Raw genomic sequence first — 21062 nt, 5'->3', positions numbered from 1 at the left:
TGACTAAAACAGTGTATTGTGTTTTAAAAATCATTAAAATCAACGCTGAATATAAAGGACTATTTTCTCTTCAGTACGACCGGCGGATGAAAAAAAGGCAGATTGCGAACTACTTTTTAATAGGCTCCCTTATTTATTTATTTACTTATTTTTTTATTAAAATCAAAGCGTCTATCCTACGTTTTAAAAACGTTTATGAGTACGTTTATTATTATTATTATTGTCAATTTTTAATTAACTTTACGAATCGTTGTGTGCGCGTGACCGAGTTAGTGACGGATGACTGTTGGTGACGTCACGCGGCGGGAAGAAGGAAAAAAATTGCAGTATATTTTTTCCCACAGACTCGACATGAGAGCTAGGATTGTTTCAGAAGCTAATAACTTCGTTCACTTTCTGAAGTAAGTCGTCGTTATATCGCGTGCTGGAGTCTGTAGATGTTTAAAGTGAGAACAGAAATAAGGATGTAAGTGACACCACATGTGTGTGTTTGTGTGCAGGTTGTTTCAGGAGGACAACAGGGACTCCTGGGGTTTTCAGGTACAGCACAATAAGCCTTATGTTGTAAACACTAATGTATAGAACTGTATTGATGGGCTGTTGCACTGTTTACCTGGTGTTGCAGGAGTGTATTAAAATATCCAAGTGTAATGATGAACCACTTCTCAGCATCTCTGAGGGAAACCAACCTGTCTTCATCTGTGAGAAAATGGTACCTCTGTGTATTCATCAGTTCACTTCTATTTCAGTTCAGTCTTTGTGTGTGTGACTTTATCAGTAGACATTTTCACAATTTAGATTTAGATCTTGTGGGAAGGAAATACACCCTGAAATGACTTCAGACACAGAAATCAGACAAACATGACTCAGAATTATAGAAAAGTAATTTTTAACATTAATGTTGTTTTGAATTAGCCTCCACCGGTTAGTGAGTCTGAGGACGCAGAGATCACAGATGAGATCAGTTTCACTGAAGAAACACCTATAAAACTGCAAGAACTCAACACCGATCCGCTTCCTCTCAGTGTCAGTAGAGCAAGGTGAGTGAAGCCATTAGCGTAACATTGGGTTGTGTCTTAATTTGCTAACTTTTGATTTAAATAACGATATGCTTTTAGTCTAGCTGGGTACTTTAATTTAAATTGTCGTCTTGTTGCACAGAGAGATATTGTCCTGGTACGTCATGTCTCAGAATCCGAACATGTCCCAGGTGGAAGCTCAGGTTTTGCATCCTCTTTGGGTCCGTTGTGACACGCAGGACCCTGCTAACACGTCCTGGCTGGGGGCAGAGACCGTCTACACTGGCAACAAAGCCACCGCTGTTAAATTGTACACAGTCACCTGCGAAGGTAATGCTGGACACTAAAGCTTAGGCTTTATATTTCAGACAGAAAAATAAATGTAATAAAATCAATTTTGAAAAGATAGTATCTCCCACACCAGTGACATGTATACATGTCCTGAAATACCAAGATTGAGAGAGCATTTGTACGTACACACTGACTTACAGTGTTCTATTCTTTCTATTATTTTTTCTATTTATTTATTATTTTTTTATCTTCTACCTTCCTTTTTTTTAACCCTATTTACTTGATATATAGTTTTTTCTTTTATATTACTTGCACTCTCATCACAGTAGCTTGAAGTTTGTATTTTATTCAGGGTCATCTGTGGATGAGGCCTCATTTATCACAATGGATCAGCTGAAACAAGAACACCAGAACAGACACCATTCCACAGTGGTAACACATTATATCTTTCTTTACTTCTTTTTTCCCCCAATTTATGCACACCTTGGTGTCCCATGTGTGTGTGTTTTGTTTTTTTTGTTTTTTTATTGGTTGTAGGTGGTGACAAAAGGCTGGGCCAAATACAGTCTTTTTTGTTCGGTGAAGGAAGAAAGTTTGCTTGTTGATTCTGAGAACAATATAACAGCATACTTTACATGGAACAATGTAGAGAAGGTGCTAGAGATGCCACCCCTGTCATCTACAGTTATGCTGGTAATCTTGCACCTTTTATCACTCAATATTAGTTGTTCTTTAGGCTTCCTCCGTCTTGTTTTTAAATCGTATTTGAAAGTTTGCATAAACCAAACCAAAGTGACCTTTTTTTTTTTTTTTGCTATATTTACAAATTTTCAGAAACTTTGTTTTGCTTCATAATCGCCTGTCTATGCTTTCGAATGCTGGGGCAAAGCTATATCAGTAATACTGTTAAAATATGTAAAATATAAAATAGTTCTTAACACTTTTCTAGGTCTCTGTATAATTTCATATGTAATTTCATATGTTATTTCATAGTGTTACAGACTTCATTATTGTTCTTTATTTATTTATATATATGTGTATATATGTATATGTGTGTGTATATATACACTGTATGTGTATATTTTATTTGTAGTTGTATTTTATTTTTAGTTTGTTTATATATATTTGTATAAACTACAAATAAAATAATATCTAAATAATATCGGACTGAAACGCTTCTGTGAGCAGGTGTTCACATTTTCAGTGGAAGGCTAATTTATGATTATAATATTGCACAGAGAAAAAAAATCTCAGTAGTATTTTTATTTGTTAGTTTGTCTGTTTTCAGTCTCATTATTCATCCTAGTCTCTTTGCTGATACAGTTTCATGAGTAAAATTCACTTTTAACTTGTGTCTTCTCTGGCTATACGCAGCATATCAAGGTGATACCTGGAGACGTCAGGAGCCCTCTGTATCAGACCTACAGAGAGCTGGAATTCATTTTGGTATGTATAACTTAACAGGGCTTTAAACATGTGGGGTTGTATAAAAGCAAGTTTCAGTTAGTTTCATGTTACATTCCAAAGCTGGTATTGCAAAAATAATCACAAGAGCCCTTAATACAGGGGTGGCCAACCCGCGGCTCCTTGCCTGGTTTCATGCGGCTCTTACGTTCATACAGAAGTTTGTATTTGTGTCTTTTTAATATACGTGTTCACTTTGCTTGAGTTTAATACGGTATTTTCGTCCCATGCGCATGTGAGTGGGATGAAAATACCTCAAAGTTTCCCAGTAGGAGTAAGATCATTTGAATAAACACTTTTTGTCAAGTTTACCCTCAAAATGGCAGGGGGGGAAAAAAAGTGATGTTCATGTGTGCCCATGTGTATGATGTGGCTCTTACACAGTAAAAAATGTGGCTCTTGGTCTCTGACTGGTTGGCCACCCCTGCCTTAATAAAGTCCTTAATACTTCTGCTATAGTCTATAATGAGCTACTGTACAGAGTGGAAAGAAATCATAAGCATGCAGTTTTGCTAATGAAAGCATTTTTTCCAGACTCTAGCGAAAGGCTTGAGAAATGAGGAGATTGAGTGGTTGGAGCCGCTGGAAACACGGTCTGCTGTGGATCTAACCCGAGCACTTATCGAAGGTAAGCCTTCGCCTCACTATAATAGTAAATAATGACATTATCCCTTAAGTTTTGTTGCAGTTTGTCCTCCCCTGTTTGCTCTTAGAGCTGGAGAATGTTGCAAATGCAGTCCCAGGCCAGAATTTAAAAGGATCAGAGGTAAAAGCAAATGAACAATAGAAACTATAGGCTACACTTTGCACATAATACAGCAAAATTCTATTTTTTGGTTGTGTAACAGAACAAGAAGGGCAAAAACGACTCTGTGGTGGGTTTAGGTGGTATGTTAATAGAAAGAGGAGACCTGGACTTCACTGAGCAGCTCTGGGAGAAGATGAGAAGAAGTAAGTGAGAGTTAGTTGGGATTTATTCTAAGAATTAGTATAAACGATTCAACATCATGCAATACAGAATCCTTCCCCTGGTAGGTGTAACCTCATATCAGGACATAACAGACTCTCTGAAACTGGTCATCAAAGCTCTGCGATTTGGGCAGATTAAACCTTGGGTATGTCATTTACATTTTCGTCTCGATATTTAAAGAAAATTTTTTTTGTTAGGTTTGTAGGTCTCTAAAATACAATTTTTTTCCTCCAAAAAAGTTCTGATTTCATACCTTTCTCCACACAAATGTAAGACACTAAATTGACTGTTGTTGTGTTTACTGTATACAGTGCTGTATAAAGTTTGTTGTGTTTTTGTGCACAGGTCCACAGGGACAGCAGCAGCTCTCTGAGTAAACTGATAGTGCAATCCTACCAGCAGCAAATAGACTCAGTGCCTCTAACCAGCCTCACGCCTGCCATCATGCTGCTGGAGCTGGGCCTGGACAAGATGAGGAAAGACTACATCAACTACCTTGTTGGTAAAGATACTGTTAGTCTATAAGCATTTATTTTATAGGAAATAATCAGGGTGGGTGCATTTTGTATTACTTTATATATATATTTAGTGAATTGAGTCCCTCAGCCAGAATTATTTTATTACTGTTATTACTAGATGCTAATTTAGGCTCTGTGAGGGATGAACAAATCCTTACAGATGCTTCCAGATTGCATATTTAAAGGGATATAGATGTAGAATTTGCTTAGTCATTCTTAGTAGTTTTAGTAGAAATCATACTGAATCATTCATTATACTGAACTATTCACTATCATTTGAAGATTTGTATATACTTTTCTATATTAATGTAAATGTTTTGAATGTGAAAGTTAATGAGTAGTGTAGCTGACTTTAAATATTTTTAAATGACAGTTTAAGAGCTCTGTGTCTTTGACACTTAAACTACACAAGCTCATAATGAAGATATTTTTTATTGAAGAAGTCCAGTAATTAGAATACATATTATAATATTACATAGAAAAATGTTCAGATTTTTTTTTTCCTGACAGGGAATGAGCTGACTACTCTCAACCACCTGGTAAGAACGTCACTTGTCTAAAGCATGAAATATCTCCTAACATGGATGAATAGGCATTGACAGCCTGTATGTTGTGTTTCTGTATGATGAATTTCAGAGTTACTACATTAGCAGTGAGGTGAATCTACAAGAGCAGGTAATCAGACTGAGGAAACTGCACCACCTGCTGGAGGTCCTGGGAACCTGCAGCAACTATCTCAGCTTGCCTCATGAGCGTCTGTTCTTCTTTACTCAGTAAGTGATTTGCTCCTTTGTTTATTTTACTACCTGTGTTTTTTTTTTTTTTAACTCTCTGTTCCTTTTAATGTCTGTTCACCGTGATTGGCTTTTTTTTTAATCGTAGGTCATGTTTGCAGTACTACAAAACAGCACCTTATGATGAAGAGCATGTGTTTCAGATGCAAATCAAACCTGCTCTGATCAGTCACTTCTATCAGACGTAAGTAAAAATTTAGTTTTGCACAATAAAAAATAAATGCAAGATGCTTGTCATAAAGACATGAAAGATTTTGCATACCCCTGGTCAAATTACAGGTTTTGTTGGTTTTTTTAATTAACAGATTTAAACCTGTTTACATGCTGTATATAAACAGAAAAATGGGTATGTGCAAATGTTTGAGCATCCTGTTATTCAATATTTAGTAACACCATTTCAGGCAGACATACAAATGTTTCTTATAACCGGTGCTGTTTTTTCTCTACTTTTTATTATTCTCGCAGAATAATAATATAAATATTATTGCATAGGTTTGCATGAACATCATGTTTGAGATCGACCACCAGATTGTCAGTGATATTGAAGTGTGGGGACTGTGAACCTTCTCCATTTAGATAGTCAACAAAACCTGCAATTTGCCCGGGGTCCCCAAACCTTTGCTTAATGTGTTCCATTCATAGAGAACAGCCCTTATCCTGGGGAGTGGAGGTATCTAGTGGGCAGGGGTCACGAGAGGTGAAGACTTCTTTGCATCTCAGTGATAAACCTCTAGTGGATCACATCAGCTCAAACTCAGGTGAAGTCCTCAGGGAAGCTGAATCTTTTACTTGTTTTTTCTTCATCTGCTTAAAAATTTGGTGTCTAAAACGAACAAGTCTTTCAACTACTCCACGTTTCAGATGTGCCACTGGAGGCCTCAGTGAACGGAGAGATCGAGAAAACCGCATACTTCAGAACGATGGTGTTCTGCAGCCTGGCCAGCTTCAATTAGCAGGTCAGAATCAACAGCTTTGTTCTTTGCACTGCAAATATTATTTAATACATTTCAACCTGTCAAAAGTGTTAATAAAACCAAAAATTCCAGCATCATATGGCTCTGATATCACTATCACATCACAATGCATCACATGCTTTAACACATCAACTATAAGAAAAGAAGTAATAATAAATATATCTCCCCAAAAAGTAGAACTATCTATCCTTTCTGCAGGGATCACATTATACCAGAACACTAAGCTGTTAGAAGGGGCAACTTTTGTTAAAGCTGTTTTTTTTTTAGTTCTTGTTTGTTAGTCCTGTTTGCTTTTTGTATGAGTAAAATATTATATTATGATCAAGTTGTTAGTTACACACCACAAGGAAAAAGTTTTTGATTAATCGCTCTACCAGCTGGCAAATTCTTTTTGTTGCACATGTGCTGATATTGACAGTGTTGAGATGAGATACAGCAGACAATGTTGTACTGTTTGAATGCTAATAAACAATGTTAATTGTGTATATAATAGGTATAGTAAAAGCATCAGTGATCAGACAAATTAAAAACGACAACAGGGCTGCAGTATGACAAATGCAGTGACTGACATTTATCCCTGGAAATAAAACTAGGAAGAGTGACATGGCTGAATGGTAGTGAATTATTCCTGGTACATTTTGTCTTTTCCATATTAAATTAAATGAAAATAAAACCCCAATAGCATTTACTTATAGACAATCAATGTGTTAGTGTTCAGAGTGATTGGGAACTTTTAAATGCCATATTCTGCTAATTTAAACTGGCAAGTGTTAGAAGCGATCTTGTTATTAAGATATTTGCAGGAAAGACATTCATTACAGTTTTCAAAACTTGAACAATTGGGAAAACAATGTTCTCTCATGACACCACACATCATGTAAGGGCATTTAGATGTAGGTGTATCTTCACTTCTAACTGGGTCTTAAAAAGTATAAAATTGAGAATACACATCGACAGAGTTTGTTTGTTTGTTTTTATAGAATATGTTTGAACTATTTTAATGTATGCTCAGTTCTAATTTTCTCTGCTAGGTGCGTTTGCGAAGGAGAAACATAAGAAATAGTGCAGTGATGAGAATGCAGAGGGTGCACACTGTGGGCACAACTATCTCTGTTACCATCTCCATGTGGCTGGTCAAGGGATCTGAAACACAGGCACAACAAAACACTGATATTATAAGCTTGTTAGCATAGTGCAATTCAAGCAAAGAAATTTAGTGTTGAACCAATTGCTCAGTATAACTCGCAGTGCTCTGCTTGAATTTTTTAAACAGTTAACACAATTGCATGCAACAGTTAACACATTCGCATTTAAAAGCCACAGAATTTGTAGGGTTGATACTTTCTTCAGATGTTCATTAGACATGTGCGAGTGTGTGCATGTGAGTGAGCAAATGGCTTACCATGAATAAGTCTTAGAATATTGGCAGTTGTACTTCTCTGTTCCTCTAATAAAAACACAGAGAAATGCACTTAGGCCAGAATCACAGCAAGTGAAATATTTACTGATTTAAGAGCTCAGAATCAGCACACAATCACTCAAAGTGTCTCCTTGTCAACACTTGTATTTTTTTTATATTCGGTGACTTCCTTCTCTAATTTATTAGTAACAATTGCTCATTTATGCAATAATACAAACAGCTAAAAGTCTGGATAAACTTGATCAAACTTGTTGACCTTTAAGTAATCCTGCAAAACCTGTACTGTGGTACATATGTGCTGAATATGTGTGGAAGTAATCTCCCCCAGACTGTCACAAATGTTAAAGGGGTGAAGGTAAGGTTTCCTTAATGCATTGAAGTGCATCTTGTCAATTTATGCAACTATATACAGTACTTCTCTAACATAATGAGCAATTTGACCTCATTTTGATGTTTCACCTGCTGTTCGAACGAATGCCATCAGACCCTTTATACTGCCAGTTGCATGACATTGGCAAATTGTCACGCGACTGGCAATATAACCCACTTGCTTTCACAGCTGTTCTTTTGAAATTGATATTCATATGATGATGTTACTAAGGGAGGGGGGGCATGGTGGCTTAGTGGTTAGCACGTTTGCCTCACACCTCCAGGGTTGGGGGTTCGATTCCTGCCTTCACCTTGTGTGTGTGGAGTTTGCATGTTCTCCCCGTGCCTCGGGGGTTTCCTCCGGGTACTCCGGTTTCCTCCCCAAGTCCAAAGACATGCATGGTAGGTTGATTGGCATGTCTGGAAAATTGTCTGTAGTGTGTGATTGTGTGAGTGAATGAGAGTGTGTGTGCCCTGTGATGGGTTGGCACTCCGTCCAGGGTGTATCCTGCCTTGATGCCCGATGACACCTGAGATAGGCACAGGCTCCACGTGACCCGAGAAGTTCGGATAAGTGGTAGAAAATGAATGAATAAATGAATGTTACTAAGGGATTCAACAAGATGCTTTATGTTGACATTAATCTGTAATCCTGTAACTAAAGATTATGAGCTGGATGATGCTTGTTATTGCTGTTTCGGCAGAAACATTTGTTGGCTGGTACATACTTAAACTACTTACACGAGTACAAACAAAGCAAGCAGATACTGTAAATGGAGTGGAAGCACTGGCAATAGCAGCTGTTTTAATGAGACATAACATTGTTGTCTAATGTTGAAAGCTACTTGAATATGTAATTATGTGTTTTTTTTTATGCTGGCCTGAATTTTGGGAGTGAATCTTTCTGGCCTTCCTCCAGGTTTATGCTTGCTGAAACCACATATTCGCAGAAGCAGGCCACACAGAGTCTTATTTTAGGCTTCCAGGACAATGTGATAATCAGACCACTTAATCTGACTTTTGCACTAGCTCCTAGTAGTGGCATGTCTGCATGATCCTTACTTTCTATGGGTGCAGTTTTGGCTAGAGGGGCAAACAAAATAAAACGTTGGTAAGAAGTCTTTTTTCTGTGCCATCAAAGCCTCTGTCAATCTTGTTGGCTCAAATAGTAATCACATAAAGTGATGACACATTGAGGTTTTGAGGGCTTTGCAAAATTAAGTGGTGCCGATCCAAAAGTAGATGGACGAGGTTTTATGTCCTATAAAACTAGAACGGAACAACTGTTGCGTCCTGATTCATAGTTTTCACTGCTCTCTACAAATGGATGTTGTTTTTTGCCCAAACTATTCCTCCATCTCTCCTTTACCATGTCTGTAGATGCACTAACCTGCAGCCAGGAGCCGGTTGCTAGATGCACACATCTCTGCAGCATTCCTCTTCCAGTTCTCAACCTGCCGAGGTCCAGATGAATCACACATCATCATTAGTAGTGTGTGTGTCTCTTTGTCCATTCATGACATTTTGCATTAGATACTTAACAATTATTACTTTGTGAAGAACCAATCAAGAACTACAAACTCTTCATTTTTATATACCGTATGTTCTTGTGTATCCTTATACGTGTGAGTACAAAAAATTCACTATATTTGTAATGTCTTTATATTTGTAATAAATCACTTATTGTCAGTGATTCTAGAGCATTTATCAAATAATAAAGGCAGCACAGAAGAAGCATCTGGTACCTCTCTAAGATTAGGGAATCCGTTGGCGCTGATGATGCTCTTATAGTATTGAACAGAGGCCTTGGCGTAACGGGTTTTGTTCTTATTCTTAAAATCTACATAATACAGGCCAAATCTCTCTGAGTAGCCTTCATTCCATTCAAACTTATCCAGCAGAGACCATGCAGTGTAGCCCTTCACATTCACTCCGTCTCTGATGGCTACAGGAACCAAAAAAGAAACCAAGATCAGTTGGTTTAATTAAGCATTATGTCATATTTCTGTGTTTTAAAAAAAACAAGTGGTTTTAATTCAATTCACAGTCACTTGCCTTTCAGCATCTCATTGATGTAATCCCTATAATACTGGATCCTCCAGTGATCACACAACTCTGTGCACATCATTTTCTCAGATACTCCATTTTCAGTGATGTAGATGGTGGGGTTCCCATACTGAGTCTAAGCATATAAAAGTCATGACCAATTGCTTGTAATTATAGTAATAAAATATCATGTATAATAATTTTTATGCACAGCAGCTATGACATTAGTTCTGACTGTAAGGCAAGCTACAGGTTAATATTAACATGTTTGTTCTAAAGTTATTGTTTCTATAAAAGTGGCTTAAACATAAACTAGCTTAAAGGTAGGGTCTACGATTTTTGAGAAATGCTTCAGAAAACTGAGTCGGGCCGAAAAATAAACAAAAATCAAAACAAACGTGTAGCCAATGAGCAGAAAGGGGTGTGTCTTGTCAATATGTGGCAGAGAGAGTGTTTAGTGTGCATGTGTGACATTAGCAGAAAGCGGTTTAAACATTGACATGGAGGATAAAAACAAAGAAAGAAAGCGAAGAAAGGATTACGATAAGGCAAGAAGTAGGAACGTGTTAATATAGGATCAGTTTTCCAGCACTGGAGAGAACTGCAGGAGCAGGAAGTTGGAGCATATTCACAGATTCGAGTTTCCCGAGTCAATAACTCCTGAGCAAAACGCTGTTACTACACAAATAACACCTCTTTTCTAACATAGTGATGTAGAGAGGCAGCTACAACCGTTTTGTGCAGTAACAGCGTTTAGCTCAGGAGTTATTGATTCGGGAAACTCCAATCTGTGAATATGCGGCCAACTTTACTTAAGACGCCAAGGCGCTTTTTTCCTTCTCGATAGGTAAGCAACGTTGGTTTTGCTTTGTTACACAGAACTAATATATGCTGTCCATTGCATGATTATTCTTGTGTGCTTGTTTGTTTATCTGCAATCGTATTGTTCTTCCCTTCAGCTATGATAGACACATTTCTTTCAATTAGTTGCCTGGGTTGTGTATGTATGTGTGGGCGGAGCCATCAATACAGGGGTGGGACCCATTTGGGTTAGGGGTGTGTTTGTTTTGGTGATTTTATATGTCAACATTGGCTTTCAAAAATCGGAGACCTTGCCTTTAAGAAAGCATTCAGCACTTTTGGAAATCTCCACTGTCAGCAGTTTGAAACAGTAAGTAAGTTTTTGTGCTTTCTCGCTGACACGACAAGCTGCTTTTTTGGTCTTCTCAACTCAGAGAGAGAAGAGTAGAGTAAGGAGGCTGGTGAGGAAACTATATAGCTTTTATAATGTAAGTGATAAAACATTGGCATATTAAATGAATTGCATAATAATTTTAACCTTCAATAAATTAAAATTTACAAGTGCCAGCAAAAGTAAGAATTTCATTTTATGGATTAATTGCTGTTTTTTTTTTTTTACTGTGCACATGACAATAAACCTCTTGAATCTTGAACTGAACTGCTGTGGTTCCCAATAATTAAAACACTGATGTGCTGTTCTAAGTAAATAATCAGCTTGGGGTGGTATTTGCAGATCGTCTGTTTAAAGAATATGTCAGAATAAAGCAACGGTAAACTTTCAAAACCTACAGACAAATAAAGATGGAATGGCAGGAATTAGACGAGGAATTCGAATAGACGGATGACCATTAGCTAGAGGAGAGTTCTAAATCATTGCATGATGTAGCCTACCTTGATGAAGTTTAGCAGACGCCGGAAGCCCCAAGGCACAGAGTAGAGCCATTCTGATCCAGGATCAGGCCAGCGTGGGTCCACCAGCTCAGCCAGGTCTCGGTCTTTGTAATAAGAGCTGCGATGGTCCGGAGGGAATGACTTCTGAGTTATGTAGCGTGTAGTGAAGTGCCCTACTCCTAGGAAGTCACATGTGCCTTTAATGTAACCTTTCTCCTGAGAAGAAAAGGTGGGAAGTCGAGATGTCCGCAACCCCTGCTGAGAACTCTTCCTACCTAAACACATGTTGAACAACACTAATGTATTCATCTATAAAGGACTGAGGTCTTATTGAAATCATTGTGGTCATACAACATTACCAGATTTACAACTATTAGACATTTATTATTCACGTTATAGCTTTATACTGTAGCTCGGACAGCAAGATGATGGCTAATTGTACCTATAAACTCCTTCATGACCTGGGGGTAGTCTCCATGGAAGATGGGAGTTGCAAACCAGCCCATGTAGAAGTGGACATATCTCTCAGCTGCCTCTATGTCCTTTGGATTAGAAATGTCCACCGGCTCTCCCCAGTTTCCAGACAGTGAGATCCCCAACAAACCTGCAGCAACCATTGGACCTCTCAAATTTCTCATGAGAAAGTATTATGGGGGTTTGTAACTCTTTACTTTAAACTTGATTACCATTTTGTTTGCTTCGCCACTGACGATCATATGTGTGCCAAACCTTAGCATGCGCCTGGGTACAGTTATAAAAGTGTTATTTGTTTCAAACTGTTTTTTTTTTTTTTTTTAAAGAAACACCAACATACCATTATTCAAATTCAAAGCACTTTTAAGAACTTGATGTATATGTTTTCTAACCTTGATGATGTGGTGAGCAGCCTTGTAAACCCCTGTGCCTTTAAGCTTCAGGCCTGGAGCATGTTCTCCTGTTTCATAGCCCTCTACTGCTACGGACTAGCATATAAACAATCACTATCACTGAATGACAAAATTCAGCAATTAGCTGTCATTAGAAGGCAATTAAAAATAAAAAGTCAGTACCCATGGGTTATTAAATGTGATCCAGTGTTTCACTCTGTTTCCAAATCTTTCAAAGCATAGACTGGCAAAGTCATTAAAGTAGTTCACCATGCTGATGTTCTGCCAGCCTCCATATTTCTCCTGCAAAACCTGTTAAAACCAGAAGACCAGAAACAGCTGGATTTTGTTTTGATTAAATAATTAAGGCAATGTTACATGTTGATAGTGATTTTTTTTTGACTGCACACCTGTGGAAGGTCCCAGTGATACAGGGTCACAATAGGTGTGATTTTATTTTCCACTAGTTGGTCAATGAGGGTATCGTAATACTTGAGTCCTTTTTCATTCACATACTCATCTGTAAACATACAGACATTATAATCAGGACCATGCCACATGGAACAAAACCATATCTCATATATAATATATATTGACAAGCATCATCCACTTACACCTGATCCCGGTCGGAATGACACGAGGCCAGGAGATGGAGAACAGATAGTGCTTCAGATTGAGTTCTTTTATCAGGGACACATCATCCTGCACACAGAGCAACAAAAGTTTCTTTTCCTTACATTCATGGTCAACATCTTTTTTAACTGAAGTGATCACATACATTAAAGATTTATAATTACTTTAAATTTGTAGTAGCCATCACATGAGGAGTCTCCTGTATTGTTAAATAAGACGTTTCCCTTCTTATGACAGAACACATCCCAAATACTCAGTCCTTTGCCATCCTTGTCCCAAGCTCCTTCTGTTTGGTAGGCTGAACTGCCGGCACCCCACGAAAATCCTGCCAAAATGATAAGCTCAGTCATCAGCCAGCCTTTGCCTAACATGCAAGCTAGTGTTTAATGTGATAAACTTATACCAGTTGGAAAAGTGCCATAATAGAAGGAGTCGTGGCCGTTCTTTGTCCAGTCGAAGTCCTCAGCCGCACAGCACAGACACAGCACCAGCACAAACACATGGCAGCATGACAGCATGATTTTTCTGACTTCTCTTTCAGTAGCACCAAACACTACTGACCACAAAAATCAGCCGGGCCTACATAGAAAACGCACCCGATAATTACACCCAGTAAAAACACCATCACTATTAAAGCCAGCAGCCAATGACCAACACCATGCTTAACACTATGACACCCGATTGTTCAGATCTCACTCAGTGACTATAATATTCAAATAACAACAGCAGCATCACATTAATAGCTGTAAATATGCATAGATTCAAACAAATCCTCTGTTTCAGTGCATACCTTTTACAGGATTTACATGGATCCACAGCAAAATCCAGGGATTACAATCACATGTAAGACAAATATCTAATATCTTGATTCACATCAAGGTCCAGCTCTTCACACTGCCTGTTTGCCAATCTGAAAGCATTCAAAACCCAATCCTTTGGTGTGAAGGTCTCATGACCACATTGTGGACCCAAATACCTTCCTATTGAATATCAATGGACTGTGATCTCATTTTGCAAGGGTGAGCAGATCTCTTACAAACTGGGGTTTCACTGTGTAAGCAAATGTAATGTGAATGTGGCTGATAAATGTCTTTACTGTGATAATAGCTATAAATGAGTTTGCATACTAAAATGTTATATTAAATCTGCATACAAGTTTGAAGTAACAGGAGTGTCCTAATGTGTTTTATTCATCTTATAGAGCTTGGGATTTCACCCAAAAAAGCACACTTTTTATTTGGTTATGCTGTGGTAGGTCAACGGGGTGTGTTCAAAAGCTACGTCATTTATCCCACAATTAAAATGTCATGGGTTATGTGTCATCTTTTATTTTTAAAAGTTCCATATAATTTTCAACTACAATAGCCTAAATATACTTTCCTCTATGCAGAAACGCAATACACAAGACATTCACCAGTCATAAGTCAACTCAAAGAAAATGAACACAAAACCAGACAGGGAGTTCAACTTCTGTATTGTGCTTAATTAATTTAAACCACTGTACTAAACATATACAATATTCCTCATGGAGTACAAAAAGACATCACTGTACAGTACTGGCTCATCAAGAAATGACCTAGGCACATGCATTAGATACACACATGCATTCACTCTGTCTCTCACATTACATTTCTGGCAACTCTCAACTTAAATACGAATGCTATGAAATCAACACAGATTAATGTAAGTACATTCAACCTGGATGAACGGTCATCTGAAACATTGGCTACATGAACATATTTTCAACATAATGAATGAAATACAACAATGGTGCAGGTTTACATTTATAAAAGTGACAACAGTGTAGGCGTAGCCTCATATACAGTACCAAAAATGTCTGAGCCTCTATGCTTGCTTGTTGCTACACACTATTTTGTGGTTTAATCTCAAGTTGTATTTTACCTAGAGTTAATAAATTATATCATCTGTAGACAAAACAAGAAACAGAAGCAATCTATTAACACGTATGTTCTGGCATGCCAATTTGCTCATTACACACCTAAACAGTTCACACTTGTGCTAACTGAACATGAGATTCAGTAGTCGTCGTCGTCATCATCTTCCTCCTCAAGCACCATGTCAAGATCGTCCTCTTCGTCATCGTCGTCATCCTCCTCCTCTTCCTCCTCTTCCATTTCATAGTCAGTAGGAGCACCTAGTATTAGTTTAGTCTGATTGATTTCACTTTCGTTGTCTAGGTTGACCTCAGCCTGCATGAAAAAAAAAATACAGAAGTTGTTTTCTAGCTGAACTAGTAATTTGTGCAGTAGTTAGTTCTGTAAATTGTCAGTCAATCTACTTGTTTATTATGGTTTACCTCAGGAGGAGCATGATCAGTTGGGCTCTCCTCTGACTGACCATCGATCATGGACTTCAGGGCTCCCTCTTCAAACTAGTGAAAACAAGCAAATACAGAATATACATTGAATGTTTTGCAATTGAACAGTATATAGTAGGAATATTATCTAAAATTGTAAAAGGTCAGGTTACATGAGATTCCTGGATAACTAACACGTTGTGACTAACAAGACTTGGAGGCAACACTTCAGTAAGATCACAGCATATGAGTTGGAGCATTTTCATATTAATCAAAGGTCAGTAAACTTTATTGTCCTGTGAATATAGAAGCTGTGATAAGATTCATCACAGGAAAAAGATGAACGTACAAATAATGTATTGATTTGCAGTGACCTTTCTCTCTAAAGCATGACAACCATAAGGCCAGTAAGCTAAAGAAGAAAAGTAATCTGGTAACCAAATGAATTTATTCTCTGAGTTTATAATCTGTTTGGAACTGACAACACGTAAACTATAACTGTATTTTTAGTCTTATTTCACTAGGGAGAAAAATTAAGCTAATAGCAAAAATGGGCCAATGATATGAAACTTCATAAGCAAGCTATAACCTGTAATTCTGGATTCACAACTTTCATATGCATCTTTGAAATAGATGGTGACAGAAGATTCTAGTTTTTGATGTGTTTTTGGTTTATTAACCTAATTCTGGGTCCAAACCAAAGAAGAAATGTTGGTTTTAATTTGAAGTGTTTGCTTGACCCCTGCTCTAAGGAGACAAGTGGAAACAAAATATCGTCGCTGTTGGGCGGAATCGTCGTATCTCCAAAACCATTATTTTTCAGGAAATTAGAAAAACACCGTATTTTTTATAGCTATTAAACACTGTATCGTTAAACTTGTTATTATACCTTATATTGCTATCATATACTGTTGTGCACCCACATTAACAACATTTTACCAAAGTTACGTTTTATCGGAGATACAAGCTTTATGACTTGGGAGCAGGGAGATACGAGATTATGCGGTCATTGGTACGCACACAGACGTCGCTGCTGCCAGCAGTGTTCAATAAAGTCTACGGTCACGTTGAGCCTTTTGACAAGACACAAGGCTTCAATAGTTAACCAAAGCTAATGACTGTAGTTACATCCATCTTCCTAAACTCTATTTTAAAGGTTTAAGAGCTGTAAGTGATGCAATACAAAACACGATAAGCTGATTAGGCTGTCTTCACTCCCGTGGGGTGAAGAAGAGTTGGAGTTACGAGTTTTCTCAAACAGTTGAAGTGTCCAATGGAGTTAAGAGATTTGCGCTCAAGCTATTTTCAAGACTTTAGATTGGTTAATAACTTGTAAAAATAACAGACCCACATGGGGACTGACCAATAGCACCGATATGTGAAAAAATATGAATCTGACAAAATGTGTACATAGGAGGTTTGCGCCCGACAGCAAGGATATGCTGATCAAGCATAATGAACACCTTCCTAATATTGTGTTGGTCCCCATTTTGCTGCCAAAACAGACTCCACTAGACCCCTGAAGATGTGCTGTCTCAAATCAAATTTATTTTCTGTGTGTGTATCTGGCACCATGATGTTAGAAGCGGACCCTTTAAGTCCTGTAAGTTGCGAGGTTGGGTTCTCCATAGATCGTACTTGTTTGTTCAGCCCATCCCACAGATGCTCGATTGGATTGAGATCTGGTGAATTTGGAGGACAGGTCAACACCTCAAACTCGGTGATGTGCTCCTCAACCCATTCCTGAACAAATTTTTGCTTTGTGGCAGGGCGCATTGTCCTGCTGAAAGAGGTCACAGCCATAAGTGAATACCGTTTCCATGAAAGGGTGTACATGGTCTGCAAAAATGCTTAGGTAGGTAGTATGTGTCAAAGTAACATCCACATGGATGGCAGGACCAAATTTCTTGGTCTAGCAGAGAACTTCACCTGGTCACTCAACACCAGCTCCATCACCAAGAAATCCCATCAGCGTCTCTACTTCTTACGAAGGCTGAGAAAGGCACATCTCCCTCCCCCCATCCTCACTACTTTTTACAAAGGGACCATTGAGAGCATTCTGAGCAGCTGCATCATGGTCTGGTTTGGGAACTGCACCATCTCAGATCACAAGACCCTGCAGCAGATAAGTCTGCTGAGATGATCATTGGAGTCTCTCTTCCCTCTATCATGGACATTTACACCACACGCTGCATCCGCAAAGCCAACAGCATTGTTGATGGCCCCACACACCCCTCACACACACTCCTGCCATCTGAAAAAAGGTAAAGGAGCATTCCGGCCCTCGCAACCAGACTGTGTCACTGTCAGGATAAAAACAGACCCAAATGCAGGATAGCTAAAATAAACTGATTTATTAATTAAAACAAACAAAACTGGAACACAGACACGACAAAAGACAAAGACTTGACAAGAGACGAGGATTCCGTGCTGCCAAAGACAACACGGCACGACTAAATACTCATGACACACATATGGGACAGGAGTGCAGAGGCAGGAAGGAATAGACAAGGGCGGGGCAGACACGTGAACACAAACGTAAACAAAAAGCACATGGCCAAAGTCCGGGCTAGATCCTGACAGTAATAGTTTCTTTCCACAAGCCATCAGACTCCTTAATAACTGAACTGTACTGAGCACAACACACACACGCACATCAACTGTATGGACTGCACAGACCTACACCAAATACACACACTTCCAATATATATCCATCAAACTGTTTATATGCTGTTTTGCACAAGTTTTTTTCTTGCTCTTTGCACATGCTGTCTCACATTTCAGTCATTTGCTGTTTCGCACAATCCTTTACAATATCTCAGGTAACTGCTGCTATAATACTGTGTTCCTTCCAGTATTTCTGTATATTGTATATATTGTTGAACATACAGTATTTACACTATTCGATGCTGTTTCTGTTTATTGTTTTTTGTGTATAATCTTTTGGCAAGGCAAGGTTATTTGTATAGCACATTTCATACACAGAGGTCATTCAAAGTGCTTTACATAGAAATTAGAAAACAATTTATCTTTTGTGTAATGTCTTGTATTTTTTGTACTGCACTGTTTGCACCAGGTTGCACAGACGCACTTTATGTGGCTAGGATTAACTTACTAAGTCCTTAGCTCTGTAGCATCATGGTCCTGGAGAAACGTTGTCTCATTTCACTGTGTATGGTTGAAATGACAATAAAAGCTTCTTGACTTGACCTGAGGACCCAAGGTTTCCCAGCAGAACATTGCCCAACGCATCACACTGTCTCTGCTGGCTTGCCTTCTTCCCATAGTTCATCCTGGTGCCATGTGCACTCCAGGTGTGACGCTCACGCACCAGGCCATCCACGAGATGTAAAAGAAAACATGATTTATCGGACCAGGCCACCTTCTTCCATTGCTTCGTGTGCCAGTCCTGATGCTCACATGCCCATTGTTGGTGATTTCAACAGTGCGTGGGTTCAGCATAGGCATCCTGACTGGTCTGCAGCTATGCAGCTCCATACATTTACAGCATTTGGCAGAAATGCTGTAAATGTAAATGCTGTAAAGCTGCATACGCCACAAACTGTAATGCACTGTGTATTTTGATACATTTCCATCAGAATCAGCATTAACATCTGCAGGATTGGCAGAAGACAGCACTTTGTGGAAGTTATCATCATTGTTGATAGAAAGCAGGTCTCCGTGGACATCAGCGTAGCCCAGTAGCACGTCAACACCTGGAATGTGGTGCACCTTCTGCAGCACCCACTAGAAGTCCTGGAAGCTGACTTTGCTGTTTCTGTTGTGCAAATCACCAGTACTCCACTTCATACTACAGCGAGAAACACAAATGTTGCCAGCCTTTCCTCCCCACATGCATCACTTAGCCTTGGCAGTCAAAGACTCCGTTCTTTCTGTGGACCAATTTTGATAGAACACCCCACAAGAGCTGCAGTTTTGGAGATTCTCTGACCCAGTTGTCTAGCCATCACAATTTGACCCATGTCAAACTCACTCAAATCCTTACACTTATCATTTTTCCTGCTCCTAACATCTACTTTGAGGACAAGATGTTCACTTGATGCCTAATATATCCCACCCACTAACAGGTGCCGTGATGAAGATATAATCTGTGTTATTCACTTCACCTATCAGTGGTTAGAATGTTATGCCTGACGTGTGTGTGTGTGTGTGTATGCAGTGAGAACTGTCTATTCATTTGATCAGTCATTTAATTAATACGTGGAGGATAAATGTGTTGCGTGGTGGATGCAACTAATCCTTACCTTTAGCCTGTTAAGCTGATCTTGCAGCATGACTTTGATTTTCAGAAGAGTCTCCTCTTCTTTCTTGAGCTCCTGTAAGCGACTCAGCATGACGGAAGAGTGGCTTTATAGCATTGCTGCACAACAGAGTATAATAAGCACAACATTGCACTATTACTGTGAGAAATAACTGATTTAATGTGGCAATATGAAGAGAAATTCTGGGTTAAAAAATAATGAACAGGGGATGTGGGCTTGATGGAAACTGCAGTGCTGTGTGACATAACCAGTCTTCTAAAGCTATACACAGTATGAAGCTCAATTTATACACATAACATATACAACGATATGCATATACACATCTGCACTATTCTTATATAAACTGTCTGAGACAAGATATTGCAGTCTCTGGTATGTTGTTGCAAGGCATGTGTGAGCTATGCAGCTGTTACTTCATCACGACACCAAAAATCTACTTAACTTCACGTCCTTCCTTTAATATCAACCGCCCAATTTCACCTCAGGTAGGAAGGAGCTCGCTGGATCTGAATGTTCACTAGAACATTCTGTGTCAACTTAAGCTAGCCACCATGCTAACTCAAGCTAGCCGCCATGCTAACTCAAGCTAGCCGCCATGCTAACGACAAACGGTCGGCAAAACAGCCCTCTGCTAGCTGCAGGCTAATTTAGCACACTAGCTAACATTTTAGTTCAGTGTCACAACAGAGACACGATATAACGGGGCTATATAATGGTTGCCATCCCAGCTCTAACGTGACATCCTCCTGATGTTACTTACTCTACGTTATTTCAGCGTGTAGAACAGGCATAATAATGAGAAGCGGCTCTGTGTTGGTCCATGTAGCCTGCTCGTGCGTGAACAGTCACGTGCGTCGTTTTACCACGGGCATGCGCTCACGGGCACGCGCGTGCAGTAAACACTAGTACACGGATAAGCATTAGTGAACGCACGAGGCAGAAAGAGAAAATACAGTCTCGACTTTTATTTTGAAAAAAAAAAGTAACAACGTGTATATAAAGGGGGGGGTGTATAAATAAAAATATATTTTTATTTTAATGAACATTATCCATCTATTGAAATTATAAAGATAATAAACATAAAATATATCTATTTATTGTATTCCTGTATTCACAGAACATATTAGATTCAGGAGGGTATCATTTATAAACCTGCTTGTGATTGTTTTGGACCCATTTAATTTAAGTGTCCAGTCAAACAGGTAATATATATATATATATATATATATATATATATATATATATATATATATATATATATATATATATATATATATATATATATAAGAATTTAATAATGAATCTAATAGCCTTGATAAGTTTGGCTAAGCATGAAAGTTGACATTTTTTATCCTGATCTGTTTGAACAAAGCTGTACAGACTGAAGGACTAAAGAACTGCTGCAC

General features: G+C 38.5%; 3 protein-coding genes across 4 annotated transcripts; 1 reads left to right on the top strand and 2 right to left on the bottom strand.

The window, feature by feature from the left end:
- Positions 1 to 236: 236 nt before the first annotated feature.
- On the top strand, positions 237 to 9512 carry zwilch (zwilch kinetochore protein). Of its 2 annotated transcripts, XM_027161869.2 has the most exons (19): positions 241 to 401; positions 501 to 540; positions 626 to 712; positions 916 to 1040; positions 1162 to 1349; positions 1663 to 1742; positions 1848 to 2003; positions 2685 to 2756; positions 3309 to 3402; positions 3488 to 3540; positions 3623 to 3725; positions 3810 to 3889; positions 4090 to 4246; positions 4773 to 4801; positions 4899 to 5035; positions 5145 to 5240; positions 5699 to 5814; positions 5918 to 6012; positions 9200 to 9512. In XM_027161869.2, the coding sequence occupies exons 1-18, from the start codon at positions 280 to 282 to the stop codon at positions 6007 to 6009; spliced, it is 1827 nt and encodes a 608-aa protein (XP_027017670.2). In that variant the 5' UTR covers positions 241 to 279; the 3' UTR covers positions 6010 to 6012; positions 9200 to 9512. The 2 variants fall into 2 exon arrangements, with proteins under 2 accessions (XP_047678551.1, XP_027017670.2); XM_047822595.1 differs by lacking the exon at positions 626 to 712 and having other exon boundaries at positions 237 to 401.
- Positions 6289 to 14132, bottom strand: lctlb (lactase-like b). The gene is made up of 14 exons (XM_027161875.2): positions 13460 to 14132; positions 13221 to 13381; positions 13038 to 13125; positions 12834 to 12943; positions 12607 to 12735; positions 12424 to 12519; positions 12244 to 12298; positions 12000 to 12161; positions 11558 to 11832; positions 9875 to 10001; positions 9565 to 9764; positions 9210 to 9273; positions 7433 to 7477; positions 6289 to 7173 (listed from the first exon to the last, which is right to left on the bottom strand). The coding sequence occupies exons 1-14, from the start codon at positions 13572 to 13574 to the stop codon at positions 7058 to 7060; spliced, it is 1743 nt and encodes a 580-aa protein (XP_027017676.1). The 5' UTR covers positions 13575 to 14132; the 3' UTR covers positions 6289 to 7057.
- A 381-nt stretch (positions 14133 to 14513) lies between these two features.
- Positions 14514 to 20574, bottom strand: snapc5 (small nuclear RNA activating complex, polypeptide 5). Its single transcript, XM_027161874.2, has 4 exons — positions 20417 to 20574; positions 19639 to 19754; positions 15374 to 15448; positions 14514 to 15266 (listed from the first exon to the last, which is right to left on the bottom strand). The coding sequence occupies exons 2-4, from the start codon at positions 19726 to 19728 to the stop codon at positions 15093 to 15095; spliced, it is 339 nt and encodes a 112-aa protein (XP_027017675.1). The 5' UTR covers positions 19729 to 19754; positions 20417 to 20574; the 3' UTR covers positions 14514 to 15092.
- Positions 20575 to 21062: the final 488 nt, after the last annotated feature.

Source organism: Tachysurus fulvidraco, chromosome 13 (assembly GCF_022655615.1).
Source record: "Tachysurus fulvidraco isolate hzauxx_2018 chromosome 13, HZAU_PFXX_2.0, whole genome shotgun sequence".
Lineage (NCBI taxonomy): Eukaryota > Metazoa > Chordata > Actinopteri > Siluriformes > Bagridae > Tachysurus > Tachysurus fulvidraco.
Note: the sequence above shows the minus strand (reverse complement) of the source record. Positions and strands in the feature narration are given on the sequence as shown.